This window comes from Lissotriton vulgaris, chromosome 4_1, assembly GCF_964263255.1.
Source record: "Lissotriton vulgaris chromosome 4_1, aLisVul1.2, whole genome shotgun sequence".
Lineage (NCBI taxonomy): Eukaryota > Metazoa > Chordata > Amphibia > Caudata > Salamandridae > Lissotriton > Lissotriton vulgaris.
In genome coordinates, this window is record NC_141691.1 from 1,067,923,230 (window position 1) to 1,067,941,469 (window position 18,240).

The 18,240-nt window shown below is 46.1% G+C and overlaps 1 protein-coding gene across 1 annotated transcript in view; it reads right to left on the reverse strand.

Annotated features, from left to right (window-relative positions):
- The window catches only part of CTNND2 (catenin delta 2), a 3,070,130-nt gene that overhangs the window by 586,911 nt on the left and 2,464,979 nt on the right, over positions 1 to 18,240 (reverse strand). The window contains exon 18 of the mRNA XM_086965298.1: positions 12,493 to 12,643. Coding sequence (XP_086821424.1) covers positions 12,493 to 12,643 — 151 coding nt within the window. The remainder of the gene's footprint in view (positions 1 to 12,492; positions 12,644 to 18,240) is intronic.

Genomic DNA, 18,240 nt, shown 5'->3' on the forward strand with positions numbered 1-18,240 from the left:
GCCAGAAATTTGGGTGTGGTGTTTGATACGTCACTCTCGATGTCCCTTCAGGTGAATCGGACGGTTGCAACCTGTTGGGGAGTAATCAGAACTCTCAATAGAATTCGCAGCTATCTGTCCCTTCAAGCACGTAAGCAGATTGCAGTCGCCCTTGTTGGTTCCAGGTTAGATTACTGCAACTCTCTCTACATGGAGTCCAACAAGGGCCTCATGCATCGGCTGCAAATCGTGCAGAATGCTGCTGCACGTTTCGTCCTAGATCTTCCTAGGGCATCTTCTGCTACTACTGCGAGGAGAGACCTCCACTGGCTGCCTATCCAGCACAGAATTTACTTTAAAATTCTCTGCCTGACCTATAGAGCCCTCGAGGATGGACCTAAAGGCGCCATCAGCTCCCTGCTTACTCGCTACCATCCCACAAGGTGTCTCCGCTCTTCGGGACACTTCCAGCTTGTTGTCCCTCGTTTCAAGCTCACCAGATGGGGAGCCAGGGCCTTCTCTGTCGCTGCCCCCCAGCTCTGGAACATTGTGCCTGTGGAGATCAAAACTCTACCCTCCCTGGATCTGTTCAAAAAGGCCTTAAAAACGTGGTGCTTTTCAAGAGCCTACATAGGTTGAACTGCAGGGTTTTTGTTATGAGCTGGTTCTTGAATTAGGCGCCTTGACGCCCATTGGGCTAAGTTTGCGCACAACAAGATTCCTTTATTATTATTATTATTATTATTGCAGACAGATGAATGCGAATGGAAGTATAGGCCAGATTGCACTTGTACAGATGGAAAAGGTAACAGATGATGTTCTGAATAGAAGCATCCAGCGGGTTAATGTTGTGGTTCGCACAATAAATGACAAACCGCTTCCATTTTGCCACATAGCAGGATCTAGTAGTGGGCTTCCTCGCCTCCCGAATGATGTCCATGCAGTCGGGAGGTAAGTTTAGGTAGCCAAACTCTAGGACTTCAGGAGCCAGATCGCCAGGTTGAGCTGTTGCGGATCTCGGTGCTGAATGTCGCCATGGCTCTGCGTCAGAAGGCTGGGTGTGAGATGTAGCCTTTGATGCGGTACCACGGACAGTTCTAGAAACGTGGTGTACCATGGTTGGCGAGCCCACGTTGGAGCAACTAGGATGAGAGTCATCGAGTGCTGCCTGAGCTTGCGTGCCACCAGCGGTATCAGAGGTGCTGGGGGAAAAGCGTACGCAAATCTGCCTGACCAGTTCATCCATATCGCATTGCCCGGCGACTGTGGGTGTGGGAACCTGGCGGCGAAGCTTTGGCATTTTGCGTTCTCTTTTGTGGCGAACAGGTCTATCTCTGGATGACCCCACCTTTGGAAGTACGGCTGGAGTACTGATGGATGTATCTCCCACTCGTGCATCTGGTGGCTGTGCCTGCTGAGCAGGTCCGCCATCTGATTGTTCTTGCCCGGGAGGTGCTGTGCCATGAGGAAGATGTTCCTCTGAATGGCCCACTTCCACATGCTCTGAGCCAGATGAGACAGCTGCGGCGAGTGTGTGCCTCCCTGCTTTTGAATGTAGTACATTGCCGTCATGTTGTCCGTCCGGATCAACACGACCTTGTTGCATAGATGTACTTTGAAAGCCTTCAGTGCCATGAAGATCGCCATCAGTTCTAGAACATTGATGTGCATCTTCCCCTGTTGCTGCGTCCACAGTCCCTGCACAGTGTATTGGAGTACATGCGCTCCCCATCCCTGGAGAGATGCGTCCGTGGTCAGGATAATCTCTGGCACAGGCTCCTGGAACGGTCGGCCCTTGCAAAGGTTTCGTGGATTCCACCAATGCAGAGAGTTGTATGCCCGACCGTTCACCAACACTAGGTCTTTCAACTGGTTGTGAGCCTGAGTCCATTGACGTGCTAAGCACTCCTGAAGCGGACGCATATGTAGTCTGGCGTGCGGGACAATGGAGATGCAGGAGGCCATCATGCCTATCAACTGCATGAACACTCTTGCTAGAAGCGAGTGTTGAGGTCTGAACTTTTGGATCAGCGATTGAATGGTGCCGACTCTCACTGAATTTGGCTGGGCTGTGGCCGCCAGAGTGTCTATGGTCGCACCCAGATACTGCCGTATGTGGGCGGGCTGGAGATGGGATTTTGGGTAATTCAGTGAGAATCCCAGATCGTGCAGGAGGTGAATGGTGTGGGACACGTGGTCGGCGCACTGCTGGGCCGACTTTGCCTGAATGAGCCAGTCGTCCAGATAGGGGTAGACGTGGATGTTTTGACGTCTCAGATGCGCCCCCACCGTCGCCATGCATTTTGTGAATACCCTGGGTGCCGTGGTGACCCCGAAAGGCAAAACCTTGAATTGGTAGTGCTGGTTTTGGATGGTGAACCTGAGGTATTTTCTGTGTGAAGGATGTAGCGGAATGTGGAAGTACGCATCCTTCAGGTCCAGAGTTGCCAGAAAGTCCCCCTGTTGAAGCAGTGGGAGAACTTGCTGCAGTGTTAGCATGTGGAAATGCTCTGAAAGGATGTAAAAGTTGAGGGGCCTGATATCCAGGATGGGCCTGAGGGATCTGTCCTTCTTTGGAATCAGGAAGTACAGGGAGTAAACTCCCGAGCCTCTTTCCTGCACGGGCACGAGCTCTATTGCCCCTTTTTGCAGCATGACTGTGACCTCCTGCTGCAATAAGTGCAAGTGCTCGCCGGACATAGGACGGTGCCTTGGGGGTATGTTGGGTGGAATGGATGTGAGCTCCAGACAATAACCAAATTGGATAAGCTTTCTGACCCACCTGTCCGTGGTGATGGACTTCCACACGGGCAGGAACTGCTGGAGTCTTCCCCCGACCGGTGTTGTGTGGTCGGGGGGCAGTGACAGTGCGTCACTGTTTGTTGGCGGTAGAGGACCTGGAGCTGTTGTTGCCACGTCCTCTGCCCTTGGCGTTGTTGCCGCAGTATCCACCTCGACCCTTGTTGGAATAAGTAGTCTGGGTGTTGCCTTTGTAGAACTGTGCTGACTGCGAAAGTTGACCCCTTAAGGTGCCTCTAGTATTGGAGCGACGAAAGGACCCACTCCGAAACTGCTGGGACTGCAAGGCACCCATAGATTTTGCAGTGTCGGTGTCCTTTTTCATCTTCTCAAGGGTGGTATCAACCTCCGGGCCAAACAGGTGATCTGGGTTGACCGTTTGGTTCAAGATGGTGGTTTGAATGTCCGGCTTGAACCCAGATATCCGTAGCCATGCATGTCTACGAAGCATAACGCTAGTGTTAATTGCGCGTGCGGCGGTGTCAGCCGCGTCCAGAGCGCACTTTATGGAAGCGTTGGAGATCAGCTTCCCCTCTTGTATTAGCATTTCAGCCCCTTCCTTATATTGATCGGGTAGATGTTGCAAAAGGGTCTCTAGGGTATCATAGTGTGCCCTGTCATAACGCGCCAGGAGCGCCTGCGTGTTAAAGATGCGCCATATGTTGGCTGCCTGCGCTGCCACCCTCTTCCCCGAAGCCTCAAAGACTTTTGATTCTTTGTCTGGGTGAGGAGCATCACCCGTAGTCTGCGAGTTGGCCCTTTTCCGGGCATTGGAGACAACCAGGGAGTCCAGAGGCAACTGGCCTTTAATATAAGTTGGATCTGTGGGTGCCGCCTTGTACTTTTTGTCGATCCTCGGGTTGATGACACTCGCCCTGGTGGGCTCTTTGAAGACCTCAGCAGCGTGCTTTAAAACACCCTTCAGCATTGGCAGAGTTTTTACAGTCCTTTCAGAGACAGAAAAGGTATCAAAGAGGAAGTCGACGTCCACAGGGTCAGCATGCAGCACGACGTTGTGATTGGCCGCTGCCCGCTCAATGAGGGCATTGAAAGCCGCAGAGTCCTCAGTGGGTGAAGTCTTCGCGGAGAAGAGCTGAGGGTCCTGGCCAGAATGCGGGTCCCCAGGCTCACCACCAGCAGACCAGGGCTCTGCCACATCCTCTGGGTCTGTGTAGACGGGATAGCTGTATTCATCCTCGTCGTCGCCCTCACCAGCGTCTACATTGGAGTGAGTGGGCGAGAGTTCGTGAGCCTGTGGTGAAATGGGCTCCACCAAGGCTGGAGTACCAGCAGAGTCCATCTTCCGTTTGAGTGGGATCTTGTACGACTCCAATGGGGGCTCCGGGGTGATTTTCCTCTCCAGGAGGGAAAGCCTGCCCGTTTCGGCGTCGATGAAATGTTCTTGACGCTCTTCCTCTGAAAGTTGTCGAGGTCGTGGGCCGAGGACCACCAACGATGCCTTCGGCGTCGAAGATACCTTCTCGGGCACGCCGGCCCCAGCTTTAGCAGCGAAAGCCTTTGGCGCCGTCTTAGGCGGCAAGGTGAAAAGGATCGGCGTGGGCGCCTTCGCCGGTTTCTCCAGAGGCTTGGCCGGCGTAGGGTCCTTTGGCTCGACTGCTGCGGCGCCGTCCCTAATGTGCTGTAGGGACTCCGTAACCTTCTTTGTGAACGCGGCGGATGGACGCGCCGGTTCGACAGAGTCCTTAGCGGTCGGTTTTGGAGTGGAGTCCGACGAGGTTCCCTTCAGAGTCGACGCACTCGGCGCAGCTCCCTTGGCCTTGTCGTGTGGAAGCGGGCAGAGAGGGTCTTCGGGTCGTCTGGCCGCTTCTTCGGGTCGGTAAGAGACCTCTTGGGGTCGTCGACCGTCTTCTTGTGATCGAGTCGACCCTTGCCGGCGTCGACAGTCTTCGGCGCCAATGCGGCCGCGTCCGACCCCTTAACCTCGGCTTCGACATAGTAGCCTTCGGTCGGCCATTTTGACGTGGCTTCTTGGCTCGACGGCCATCTTAGATTTCTTCGGCGCCGAGGCCTCCGAAGTCTTCGACCCGACCAATGCGATGCGCACTTTCGGTTTCGATATCTCTGGTGTCGAGACCGTAGATTTCACTTTCGGTTTCTGTGTCACCGGGAGTGAATCGGAACCAATGTCCGTGGTCGGGCCAGCAGGCGGGGCCGAGGAACTCACAATAAGGTTTCGGGTAAGGCCCGAAGGCGATCCCTCGACCTGGGCCTTATTGATTTGAACAGCCCCGGAGTCAGTTTGAGGAAGCTCTTCGTCCGAGCTATCCTCCATGGTCGTCGTCCCCTACCTCCTCGACGACTTCTTCGAAATTTTCGGCCTCGGCATCGTAGTCGTCCTCGACCTCCGACGCGGGGTTAGATTCTGAGATGTCCTGGACATATTCATCCTCGACCTCCCCGCATCGAAAATGTCCGTAGGCGCCGGTGCAGATTGCTGGGCCTCCAGGGGCGCAGCTCGACGGAGCTTGAGCGTTTTCTTGGACCGGAACCTTGAACAGGCCATACACTTGGCCTCGTCGTGGTCCGGCGACTGGCACTTGTTGCACACCGGGTGGACGTCGATGTGTGGGTACTTCGAGTTACACACCGGACATCGTTTGAATGGACTTCGTTCCATGATGGATAGTCGAAGAGTCTGGAGCGTCGACTAGGCCCTCCGCGCCGAAAGCACGCGGAAGTACAAGCTTGGCTTGGAGCCAAGGAAAGTTGCGAAGCCGAACGCAAGACAATACCGACGCAAGTCCTAAAGACCTTTTGGTCTCAAGTAAAGTTAAGTAAATTCTTATCGATTCCGACAAGAGGGAACCAAAGACATCCGAACCCAATGGCGGAAAAAAACAATCTGGGGATGGAGTCGATGCCCATGCGCACTGTAGTCCAGGGGAGGAGCCACCTATCTCGTGATACTTCGAAGACTCTTCCAGGACAACAATGTGCAATCATCCGGACCCAACACTAGGCGGCGATCTATGCACAGATATGAATTCAGCAGCACACATGCCTCGAACATATATATTCCAAGGATAATCCGGCAAAGCACAGACTTCTTCCAGGTTATAAATACGTACACGGACCCAAAAATCAGTGCAAAAGGTTGATTTATTTGTTTGCGGTGCTCCCAGTCATCACAACGCGTTTCACGCTTCCCAGAGCGCTTGATCACATGACACAGATAATCACCCAACATTGGTTTAAATACATACAACACGTGATTCAATGAGCCTACAAATGATATAGACATAGAAAAGTTACCGGCGCACAAGACTACAGAAAACATTTCATCATATACTATTTTACTGTTTTTCTGCTCGTATTATATTTTTGGCGCTTAAAGAAGGAAAACAAGTATTCCAGTCAACGTGAGGTTATAAAAACCATGTCATCAAAAATTAGTGAAAAGTGCAATTAATAAAACAGTGTTTAAAATTCAAGATTTTTTAGAAATAATTTCTTTACGAAAGTGCAGCAAAATTATTCGATGTTCATATAAATTCATGATCTATTTACAATATACGCAAATAAATCTGTTTTGATTAAATTCGTCCACAGGTGCATAAAATGGATATGATATGGAGCCCCATATGTTGGAAATGTCCTAATATTGTATATAAGCTCTGGAAGGAGAGAAAAGTGTGATGTGCAGACTGAGTCACCTTATAAGTTAGGGGTTGTTGCCAGTTATTTTAAGTTAAATTAATGTCAGTCCTGGGGGAAATAAAATTATGTATATATGTATGTAAAATACATTTTAATACCGGTAAAATACCATAATACCCCTCACATAAGTTAATAACTATGCCACCATTCTGGGTCTAACGTAGGCAAATTTTTTAAAAAACGCAAATATTTAAGAAATATTGTTATATGTCGTCTATATACAAATCACAATCAATATTAATCAATAAATAGATACACACAGTCATAGGATTCATAAATACGCCAATGAATAAAAACCTTTAAAATGGTTGATAAATGGCTAAAAATGAATTCATAATCAATGTATCTAAAAACCATCGCATAAATATGATTATAAAAAGATTGTAAAGTATAAGACGATTAATTCATAATTTCTACAAATAACACATAAAACACATCATGTTAAATAATTTGCTAATCCTATGAAATTCTGTGCAAATTAACAAATAGGACTCAGTGTTTATATTTACAAGCAAGTGTAAAGGTCCTCCGTGATGTTAAGACCTGAGGGGTGCTTAGTGTTAAGCTCAAGTATATACTGTGTTTCAAGGCGGTGCAACTTATCTTCTCTATTGCCACCCCGTCTGCTTGCCTGTACACAGTCTATTACATAGTACTTCAGTCCACTACTCTTGGAATTATGCTTGGCTTTAAAATGTCTCGCGACAGGGTAAGTATTGTCCTGGTTATTAATTGCCCTTAGATGCAGCAAAATTCTCTTGTGTACAGGAAGCTTGGTGCTTCCTACTTAGAGCAAATCACAAGGGCAAACCAAGACGTAGACAGCAAATTCCGTCTTACAGGTTAACAATTTGTTAATCTTGTGTTCCCTGCCGTCAAATGGCGAGAGATAGCAAGTTTTATTTATTGCTTGCTGGCAGGCTTTGCAAACCTTGCAGTTGTAAAATCCTGCATGTGTTTGATACCAAGCAGATGATTCCAAGACCTCCGGGCTGGCTTTAACCAGTTCATCCTTCATGGACTGCCCCCTACTGTATGTGATGGAAGGCCTTTTAGGGAGATCCCTCCCTATCACTGCGTCACTTAAAATGAGTGGCCAATTCTTATTGATAATAGTTTGTATTTGTTTGTGTTGGGCGTTATATTGCACAATGAATCTAAATTCAGGTAGTTTGGTGGCAATGACCCCACTATTGCATTGTATCTGTGTTTTCTCTGTCAGTAATTCAGATCTGTCCTTTTGTTCTGCTTTGTGAATGGCTGCATCAATGATTGATCTTATGAGAGTAGCCCCTTTCTAGGAATCTCAGTTTGCTGTCCCTTTGGGCATCCTGTAAGTCAGTCACCCTGCTATGTATTCTTTTCAAACGCAACATCTCCCCATAAGGGATACTGTTGACCAAGTGTTTTATGTGCGAGCTCTTGGCATGCAGGGTAGACTTTCCTGCTCTGTCTTTGAAGTGCAATCTGGTTTCTAATCTGCCCTGTTCAATGAAAACCTCAGTGTCAAGGAATGTAATGGATGTTTTACTGAGAGTAGCTGTGAATTGGAGATTTAAATTGTTCCTATTAAGATCTGACACAAAAGCTTCTGCAGATGTCATATCTCCCCTCCAAATCACAAACAGGTCATCTATGAAGCGTAACCATATTACTACTCCAGATCGCATTACTTCAGAGTGTACAACCATGAGGACCAGCTCCTCCCACCAGCCCATGTGCAAGCACGCGTAGCTGGGGGAGAAGCTGGCCCCCATGGCGACACCCTGCAATTGCCTGTACATTAAGTTGTTGAACATGAAAACATTATTGTTCAGACACATGTTCACCATTTCTACCAACATCTTTCTGTGTTCCAACATATCAGGTAGGGGTCTCTTCAAGTAGAAATCCAGAGCATTGAGACCATCTGAATGTATAATGCTGGTATAAAGTGAACACACGTCCAGGGCGATTAGAAATATTCATTGTGCCACTCAATGGTCTTGATTTTGTTGAGGAAATCCCCGGTGTCGCTGACATAGGATGGTAGCCCTTTGACTTCACTCTGCAGAACAAAAGTCAACATATTGCGACATATGCTCCAAGCAGCTATTCCTAGCCGAGATGATTGAGCGTCCCGGGGGATTTGTTGCATTTTTGTGCAGCTTGGGCAAAAAGTACATAGTTGGTACAACTGGATAATCATTCTTAAGGAATTTGTATTCTTGGCTGGTGATTTGGCCCTTCACCTTCCATTTTGACAATTTCTTGTAACAGTTCATGTACATAGACTTAAGTTCTACCGCAGAGAATCTGGTGTAACAAGTCCTGTCATTCAATTGTAAATGGGCTTCTTTTATGTACATGTCTCTGTGCATTAATACAATATTATCCCCTTTATCTGAGGCACAAATGATTACATTGTGATTTTTCTGTAACTTTGTAATTAAAGCCCTGTAGTCAGCTGTTTGTTTGTTGTATTTATGCTTACCCCTATGTGTTTTTATGTTCAGATCCTTCTACTGACTGGTGACTTGATCATGAAAGAGATCTATTGAGTCTTTCAACATGACTGGATTGTAGGTGGATTTGGCTTTAAAATTTGTTAGAGGTATTTTCTGTTGTGTGGCAGGTATAGAGTCTAGTGAGGCATTTTGTGTTGGCTGCGTTTGTGTTGTTCCACTTGGTGAATTGGATTGCCACAGGTCTTCCAATTCCTCCATTAAGGTCTCCATAGATTGTGAGACTTGGATATCTCTTATGTTGGTATCATTTGGTGGCACTGTAGGTCCTTTATCATATTTAGTCAACACAAAATACTTTTTAAGTTTCAATTTCCTTGTGCTTTTGAACACATCTAGCCTTGTATTCACATAATTAAAGACCCTCCTAGGACAGTATGACAAACCCAGGCTAAGTATTTCCTTCTCCCTCTGACTCAATTCAATTCCTGCAAGGTTGACCACAGTTTTGTCGAGATTTATGGGGTTTACTGGTTTTTGCCCCATCTCCCTTTCTTTTTGCGTGTTGCCCCTGTGTTTGCTGGCTTTCCTCCGCTCTCTTCGTTTGCAGTTTTTTGAGCGGTATAATGTTGTTGCCTTGTCCGAGGCGCAAGGTTTGTCTTCTGTCCTCGCAAAAAAGGGCCAATTCATCATCCAGTGTGTTTTTAGGGCCTGCTGGCCTTGCTTGTTCTTCCTTTTCCTGCTCGCCGTCTGGATTGGAACGGTCTTCTGAGTTTGATGAGCCTGATACCGTATTCTCATATCTTAAAGTTGTAGACTTTGCTAACGGTTGTTTGCCTGCTTGTCTGTTTTTTCTTAAGACTTCATATTTCCTTGAGAAAGTGAAAATCTGTCCCGTTTCATAATCCGATATATATATATATATCCAACTTAAAAAGTTGCCTGTAATAGAGGAGCCCACGAGCAAAGTGAAATTCAGCTTCTGATCTTTATTGGGAGCAGCCGCGAAATGGATGCAAATACAGCAATAGCAGCATATTTGTCCAGCCTTACGCGTTTCGTGATGAACACTTCCTCAGAGGCTCGGACATCTTCAAAGGCACAACATTTTGATGGCTTCCACATGGTAATTATATCTCGCCTCAGTGGGCGTGGCCACCCCAGTGGCCTGATGGTCTCTGTAGTGCCGTCTTTTACTTCAGTGAGTTGCGTATCCTTGAAGACTGTAAAATAAAAGTGTAACCCCAGTGGGATGTGCGGCACAACACCTCAATGTCGTAGCTTTCTCTTATATATATATATTGAGGGAGGCTGCTGAGGCAGCCGAAACGCATCTCTTCAATCGCAGGGTCGAGGGAGGTCTCATGGAATAAAGAAGCCTTCACCTTGCATCCCTCGTGTGCGTGCCTTCTTCTTGAGTGGAGTTGGGGTTGCATTGGATATATATTTATATATATCGTCATGGTACGAATATGTGGAGTTAGGTATAGAAAATCTATACATACTTACCAGTCAATATTTTAGTCCTTGATATTCTGGTTGCTGTATTGAGATCCTGCTCTCGGCTGCATGGTAATTTTGACTAACATAATTACTCTCTTACACTGCTCAACTTCTTCTTATGCCAGATTGATTAAAAATATAATCAGGTAAAGGAATTGGGGGAGAAAAAATAACATATGTTACATACCAAAAACAAATGCTTAGATGAAGTGTTTGCCTACCTTTGCAGAAGATGGGGGTTTACATCATTAAACCTTGGTAGGTTCTTTACTCTCCAAAGAACAACAATTCTTAAAAAGTCCAATACATGACTTGGATTATTATTGAAAAGGTACTTTTTTTCGCGAAGGTAACATTTATCACATTTGCATTTTAATGCAGTGAGAGTCCCAAATGGATCCTATCCTTATTCAAGCATGAAATAGAAGGGCCTCGTGCAATGAATGTCAGCTTCTGCCCAAGTGACTCAACCGGACAACACACCCCGGGGCTGAAGTCCTCTGCCGAGGACTTCTCAAGGGACCAAGGACGACCAAGGACGACCTGAACCCATCACACAACCCACAACGTGCTTCTCTCACAAGAATGGCAAATGCACTCAGCAATGCAGTTGGATGTAGCTGGCTATGAGACGAAGATATTTACATACCTCAATGTGACACACATATGGCAGTGTATATTGAATTTCACCAGAATAATTTGAATCAACATTGGTGAAAATATTTAGTCAAAATATAAAGATAAAGTTATCAGACTTCAACCAAAGGTGAAAGATGCTGATAAACATTCTCAGCCTGATTCATGAAGCCGAAATGGGCTCGCAAAGGGCCAGATTCTGAGAATCTGGCCCTTTGCGAGCTCTATTTTTGCATTTGGGATTCATCATCCCAAATGCAAAAATCGGTAATAGCGATTTCGCTATTTTGCGATGAATTACATTTAAGGAATCTCTATTTGAGATTCCTTAAATGCAATTCATCATCCATTTTAAAATTGCGAATTCGCAATTTCGGCCCGCTATTTACCGCGAGGTCAAACCTCGTGGTAAATAGCGAAAACTTAGAAAAATGCTTTTAAAAGCATTTTTCTAAGTTGCATGTTGCACACACACATGTCCTTTGGACATGTGTGTGCGCAACACCTGTTCGTATTTACTTTTAAGGGGTGCTACAGGGTGTCCTTTGGACACCCCTGGCACCCTTTAAATCGCAATCTTATTTGCGATTAGCAAATTGCTAATCGCAAATAAGGAATACTCCCCATTCATTCCTATGGGCCTTTTGGCCCATAGGAATGAATGGGGAGTTATTCCTTATTTGCGATTAGCAATTTGCTAATCGCAAATAAGGAATATGTAGGAATCGCTTTTGTTTTTGCGATTCCTACATGAATGCCGTTTTGCGAGTCTGAAATAGCGATTCCTTATGATTCGCTATTTCAAACTCGCAAAACGGCACTATGATGAATCAGGCTGATGGTCTCCGTTTTTAATACTGCTTCTCACTCATCAGTTGGTGTAAGGAGCAGTGTGCTCTCACCTTCTTTCCCATTAACTTATACTTTGGCAGTTTTCACATTTGGTGCACATTCATTGAGCTTTTCTTTTGATATACTACACACCCTTTTATGGCCTAAATACATGATGCTGCACCTTCTCCCCATGTATTCACGAGTAGTCACTGAGCGGTATCTATCAAATAAGCTCACAATACCATTCTAATACACAATTATCGTTTACAATTAGGCTTGCTGTTTTTAGTACAGTAGAAGCATTTCTGATACATTTTTACACTGGATAAAAAGGAATACAAATATTGGTTAGAGACCAGAAGCACATCCAAATAGATGCAACTCAACAAACAACAGTGCATACCCCCTGGCTTCTGTAATACTTCTGTCGCACACATGAAAATGATAAGCAATGCTCTTTAAAAAAATGTGATGAATTCGTGAATTGCTCGACCCTAATCTTAAGATAATGGTGTAACCAGGACGATGACCACCTTTTAATATAGGCATAGAAATCGATGTTTACTTGTGCGATCTTACCTCTACTTCATACAGAGAAGATAATATTCACCCCACCTACCTATTAGTTCCTTGTTTCTGACATCTAAGGCCATGTTTCGCAAAGCCGTGGCCACTGCACACACCACTCGATCATTGTCTATTCGAAGCAGCTCCACCAGGATGGGCAGGCCCTTCTCCTTGCGAACAGCGGCGCGGATGTACACTGACCACTGTGGAGACAGAGAGCAGATGCTAATAAAGGGAAGGACCAAGAACTGTGAAGAATCGCATCATAGTACTGGCCACACTTCAGAAATACTCAGAGCAAGACACATGCACAGTTCCTTCAGGTCATGAACACCTCACGTCCTCGGGGGGACACATCTGTGATACAGAAGAGACCCTCAGGAAGACGATCAGCAACAGAAACAACTAAGTTAGGAGACCCCTGACCATCAGCTGCCATCCGTGTCACTACTCCAGCTTTCCACAAAATGGGGGCCTCATCCAATTTAAAAAGAATACGGAATCTCTTTCACGCATCAGTGGATACCACTCTTCCAGGACACCTGAGGTGGGATTCGGGGCTCTGAGCCTGGCAGGATGGTGATACTGTGGGACGGGTGCGCTGCCACCCATTGCCATAGCACTCGCAAGTCTGAACTAGCGGCTTCCCATGCAAAGGTGGGGACACAGCAACATTTCCACTGGCGGAGTCTCAGCTGACTCCGCCGCCTGAAAACCATAAACTGGTGGCCATTCTCCACTGGGTTGCAGTCACAGAGGCAGTATCCCTGCCCCTTTGCTGCAGTCCTGAGAATAAAAATGGGAACATTTCCCTGACCTAAGGGGCACAATCTCATGGTGCACACCAGTGTAGTTTTCCCACACTGAGAGTTTATTATTGAAAAGCAAATATGTAGCTGAGCATGCCAACTAAACATGGCCTGCTTGGCATTAATAAGTGAAGAAAGTGTAACCGTCAGACTGGGGGAAGCACTTTCTTCACTGAGATTCATGCACTTTCAGAGATGTGGTAGCAGGGCCAGACTGGTCGTAGCGGGCACCAGGCTTTTTACCGGGTGAATGTAAAGTGACGCTCCGAGAAACGCGTCTCTTGAATGTAAACACTCTTCAAGAGACGCGCGTGAAGCATAACCCTAGGCACGTGAGAATTAACACAATCAACGTATGAACATAGAATATCTTACCATCATCTTAGAACTCCACAGTGAAGGTGTTGGGCTGCGGGGGCTGGTTTCGTTTCCCTGGTGGGCTGGAGAAGTGGGGGCCAGTTTTTTGGATGTGGGGGCCGGTTTCATCACTGGGGGCCGGTTTTGCAACAAAAGCAGGAGCGGTACATTTTACTAGCACCTATCTACCTGCGCCCCACCACTCCCAAAGCAGCAATCTGCCAGGGCTGGATGCTGTTCCCAGTCCGGCCCTGCGTGATAGGCTGACAGGCTGCACACTGAGCTCTAAATGAACTCCTCTGACTTCTCCTAACAGGGCAGGCTTTAGGGCAGTGCGACCATTGCAAGCGCACCTGGTGCTGACCTCATGGGAGCTGTGTTTAGAAATACCATGGGTCAAAGAGCACCAGCTCCAGAGTTCCTTGTGTTACAGCAGTTTTCAGGCAACAATAAAAATGTCAGGATAACTTTGGTGATTAATGTTTCTGCTGGAAAGAGATCAGAGTTTTATCTAGAGGAAGCCTTTGATTATGATTAAGTAGTGCAGATGGTTAATATGCCTTCTGAAAAGAAGATGTACCATGTAAATTTTGTCACAGAAATCCTTTGGCAGTTCATTAGTTACATCCCTAATGTAGGACAGTGAGCTATAAACTGTCATCAAAGAGCGGCATGCAAACTGCATGGTATAGGTTAAAACAGTCTTTCATTAGCGTAATATTGCTCAAAAGGTTTCAGGGTAGAAATGCATTCCTATTAGTAAAGACAACCATTGTGGTAAGTTTTAAATTCTGAGTTTGTACTTCTCCAGACCAAACTCTTCTAAAATATACTGCCTACTAGTAACGGTGACATGTGACTCCTACACCTTGTAATCCTCATCATCTTATGTAATACATATTTATTAAAAACTGATTTACACATGCATTATTCATTGGCTCTGTATTATGTGTGTGGGATGCACAGTACTTTGTTACCCTACACGCTATAAAACAAATGAAATGCATGTGAGAGAGGTGCTATGGAGAGATGAGGGGCACAGGTGTGGAATAGTAGTGAGGGAATTCAAGGGTAAGGAGGTTTTTGAGGAGGGGGCACCAACAAAGATTGTTGCACTGGGCGCTGGACAGCATCAGCGCTAAAGCCGGCCCTGTCACCTAATATTAAAAATCCCAGTCACTGGGGCATGGCTTAGCGCCCGGCGTGGACAGCAGCTCCCATGTGAGCGCTCCGTGCCGACCGGAGGATTCACCCTCTTCTACCTGTTGCGGACATCTTCCAGGAGAAGAATATTTGACCGGAACATGAGGGTAGTGCTGTGGCACTAAACCGAGGCATTTCTCGGTCATTCTCATCGTTTTTCCGACGAGACATCAAGCGGCCGCGGCTTCCTGACGGCCGCGGCCACCATCTTGTCTCTGTTTTGCGCGTCTAACGCGCTGCCTGTTCCTGACCATGCTGGCCTCCTGCGATGCCCCGGATCTCTGAAGCTGCTCATGGTGAGCTAATTTCTCTCTATCTACGCTGCTGCTGCCCTTAGCCTACCTGCTTCAGCTTTTGCGAGTGTTACTCGCGAATATCGCGATTTTGGCGGCCATTTTACTCTTATTGAGCACTCCCCTCACATAGATCACCTGTGGACAGAATTTGTGTCTGTTCTCTGACAAAGTCAATTTACCTCTTCTGCATTCTCTCATTTTTGGATTTTCTCCATGTCTACAGTCCTTCAGGCTACCTGCACATTTTCTTGATTGCGCATTCACCTCAGGCTGCCCTTAATTATCAAGATGCTGTGACTCTCCTACTGAATACTTCCTTCTCTACAAATGCCAACTTGTTGCTTTTCATCTTAATGGACATCCTGCGCTTCGCTTTCATGCACGAAGGCTTCATGACTTAAGTGTCTGGACATTGCTTTGCGACCCTATGTGAATTTTTGGCACTCCTAGGTGGCTATGAGGTGGCTTTCTTCAGACTTTTTTGCTCCTATGTGCTTTTGTTGACTGTGTCGCTCTTCTGCCCATGTACTGACTCTCGCAGTCACGGAGTATTCCAGGTGCTAGTTTTCCTTTTGTTTTCTCTCTGGAGGCGGCTTCCATCATATGGAGAGAGGTGCAACTGGTCGTGTTTCTAAAACTCCATGACGTTTCTTTATCAAAAATTCAAAAGTCTTTTCTGCATTGGCACATCTAGAAGCCTCTCAGGCACTTGTTGCCCAAATGTCGCAGTCCAACGCGGAACGTCCTGTTCGACCCTCAGGGAAGGCCACAATGAAACGCCTCAAAAAGGCTCCTCCATCACCGACGGGCTCTACCTCAGTTGTATCTATGGAGCTGCTGTTGGAGGAGATACGTGCTCTTCGGCCTTTCATGGAGGAAACTAACTCCAAGTTGCAGGTCTTAACTGATAATTGGTCACAGATGGATGTGAGAGTGACGACGGTTGAATGCACCATATCTTCTCTCCAGGAGTCCTCTTCCAAGGTGACGCACATGCAGTCGCAGATTTCTTCTCTCCAGAAGCAGGTTAAAGAGCTTGAGAACCGTAATCGACGCAACAACCTCCGAATTTACGGCCTGGCGGAGAATTGTGAGGGGAACTACCCCATTGCTTTCTTCAAATCCTTCCTACCTAAGCTCCTACATTTACCCGAAGGTACCGCGCTTAACATCCAGCGAGCACATAGGCTTGGTCGCATCTCTTCACCTTCTTCTGCCTCTTCAAGACCAAGAGGTGTCTTCATGTATTTCCTGGAATATACTGATCTTCTTAAAGTTCTCTCAGCAGCCTGTGCTTCTCCTCGCCTCACGTGGTCCGGATCTTCCTTCTTCTTCGCGCAAGATTACGCCAGCACTACAGCCAGCCGCTGTAAAGCTTTCTTGGATATGCGACCAGAGCTCCGTTCCATTGGCGCCAGATATGGCCTTTTTCATCCTTGTCTTTTCAGAGTCACTCATAACAACAAAACGACGACCTATGAGGATCTTGTTCACCTTCGGAGCTTCCTAAATTCCTGTCAAACATCCGATAGGACCTCTCCGGCTCCTCATCAGCTTTCCCTCCATGACTTTCATGAGTTGTTGTTGTTCACTAATTCGTCTGCACAGTTGGTGCTGACTTTATCTTTGTCCGTACTTGTCATGCTGATTTACCCTTTTCCTATATGATCCTCCTTGTATTTTTATTTGTTCCCTTATGGTTCTATAACTTGTTCATATGCTTCCCATTTTTGTTTGGTACCATGTTCTCATTGTTGAGTCTCTCGATGTTTTCTTCTCCTCATGTCTTTTGTTTTTTTTTTCTCTCTTTTCTCCCACAGGATCCATAGTCTATTGTGTGTTTCCTCCCCGGTCTGGTGGTTTATTTACATCGGTTGTTTTGCCTCCACCAGTTGGCGCTCCCCCCCCTCAGTTTTTTCTCCTCGTCTCTTCTCCCTCTTGATCGTCCTTCCCCAGTTCCACCCTTCGTAAGTATGTTCTCCTTCCTCCCCTTGCTGTTCCCTATTTCCTTTTTCTCCTTAATCCTGTTTTTTTTCCTAGTTCTCCTTTGTTCAAAGGTGTCTCCTTTTCCTTGTTCTCATCAACTCCTTTGTCTTTACCTTTTTCATGTCTTTTTCTTTCTCACGTCTTTTTCTTTCTCACTTGCATTCTTCTCCTTTGTTTCCTCATTCAACTCGTTTTCACTATCACTTCTTTATTCCTCATTTTTCTTCTCTTTTCACACTCCTTCCTTTCTTTTTTCTCTCTCCTTTTTTCTTCTGATCTTCTGCTTATTGCTTATTGCTTTTCATTCATTCTGGACCTTGCTCTTTTTTCTCCTGAATCTTCTCTCTTCATTTTTTCTCACACTTCCATTACTTATTTTGCTAACTCATCTGCATTTTCTCCTCACTAGCTCTAGATCTCATATCACATTCATCTTTCTTGCCTTTCTAGCATATTCTTCTCTCCTTTGCTTATTCTTTCCTCTGGACTCTTATTTTGCTTCTTTTTTTATTGATATTTTCTCTTCATCTTTTATATTATGTTGTTAAAAATAGTTACATGGAATGTTAAGGGCATTAATTCTCCAATCAAACGACAGAGAATTCTATCGCACCTTGCTCGTTTAAATAATGATGTTGCTTTCCTGCAAGAAACTCATTTGTCTGCTGATGAATCTGTTAAATTGAAAAGAGGTTGGGTGGGTGATGTGTACTACTCTCAGGGGGATGGTAAACGTAATGGAGTAGCTATTTTATGTCACAAAAATTTGTCTCATTCGTTGCTTGCTCGGGAATCAGACGATGGCGGTCGCTGGACATATGTTAAACTGTCTATTAAGAATGTTCCAATTTCCTTTCTAAATGTTTATGCCCCCACTGCTGGTGATCCTACTTTTTGGCATACATTTTCCCATCATATCACCAGATTTATTGATGACAACTTTATCCTAGCGGGAGATTGCAATCAGCCCCTTGACCCCTTCCTGGATAGACATTCTAAGGCTCATTTTGTCCCGACTAAGTCTCATAAACTCTTTTCCCAAGCTATCTCCCAACATAAGCTCACTGATGCCTGGCGCCTGTGTAATCCAGAGGTGCAAGAATTCACTTTTTATTCTCCTTGTCATCATTCCCAATCCCGGATTGACTA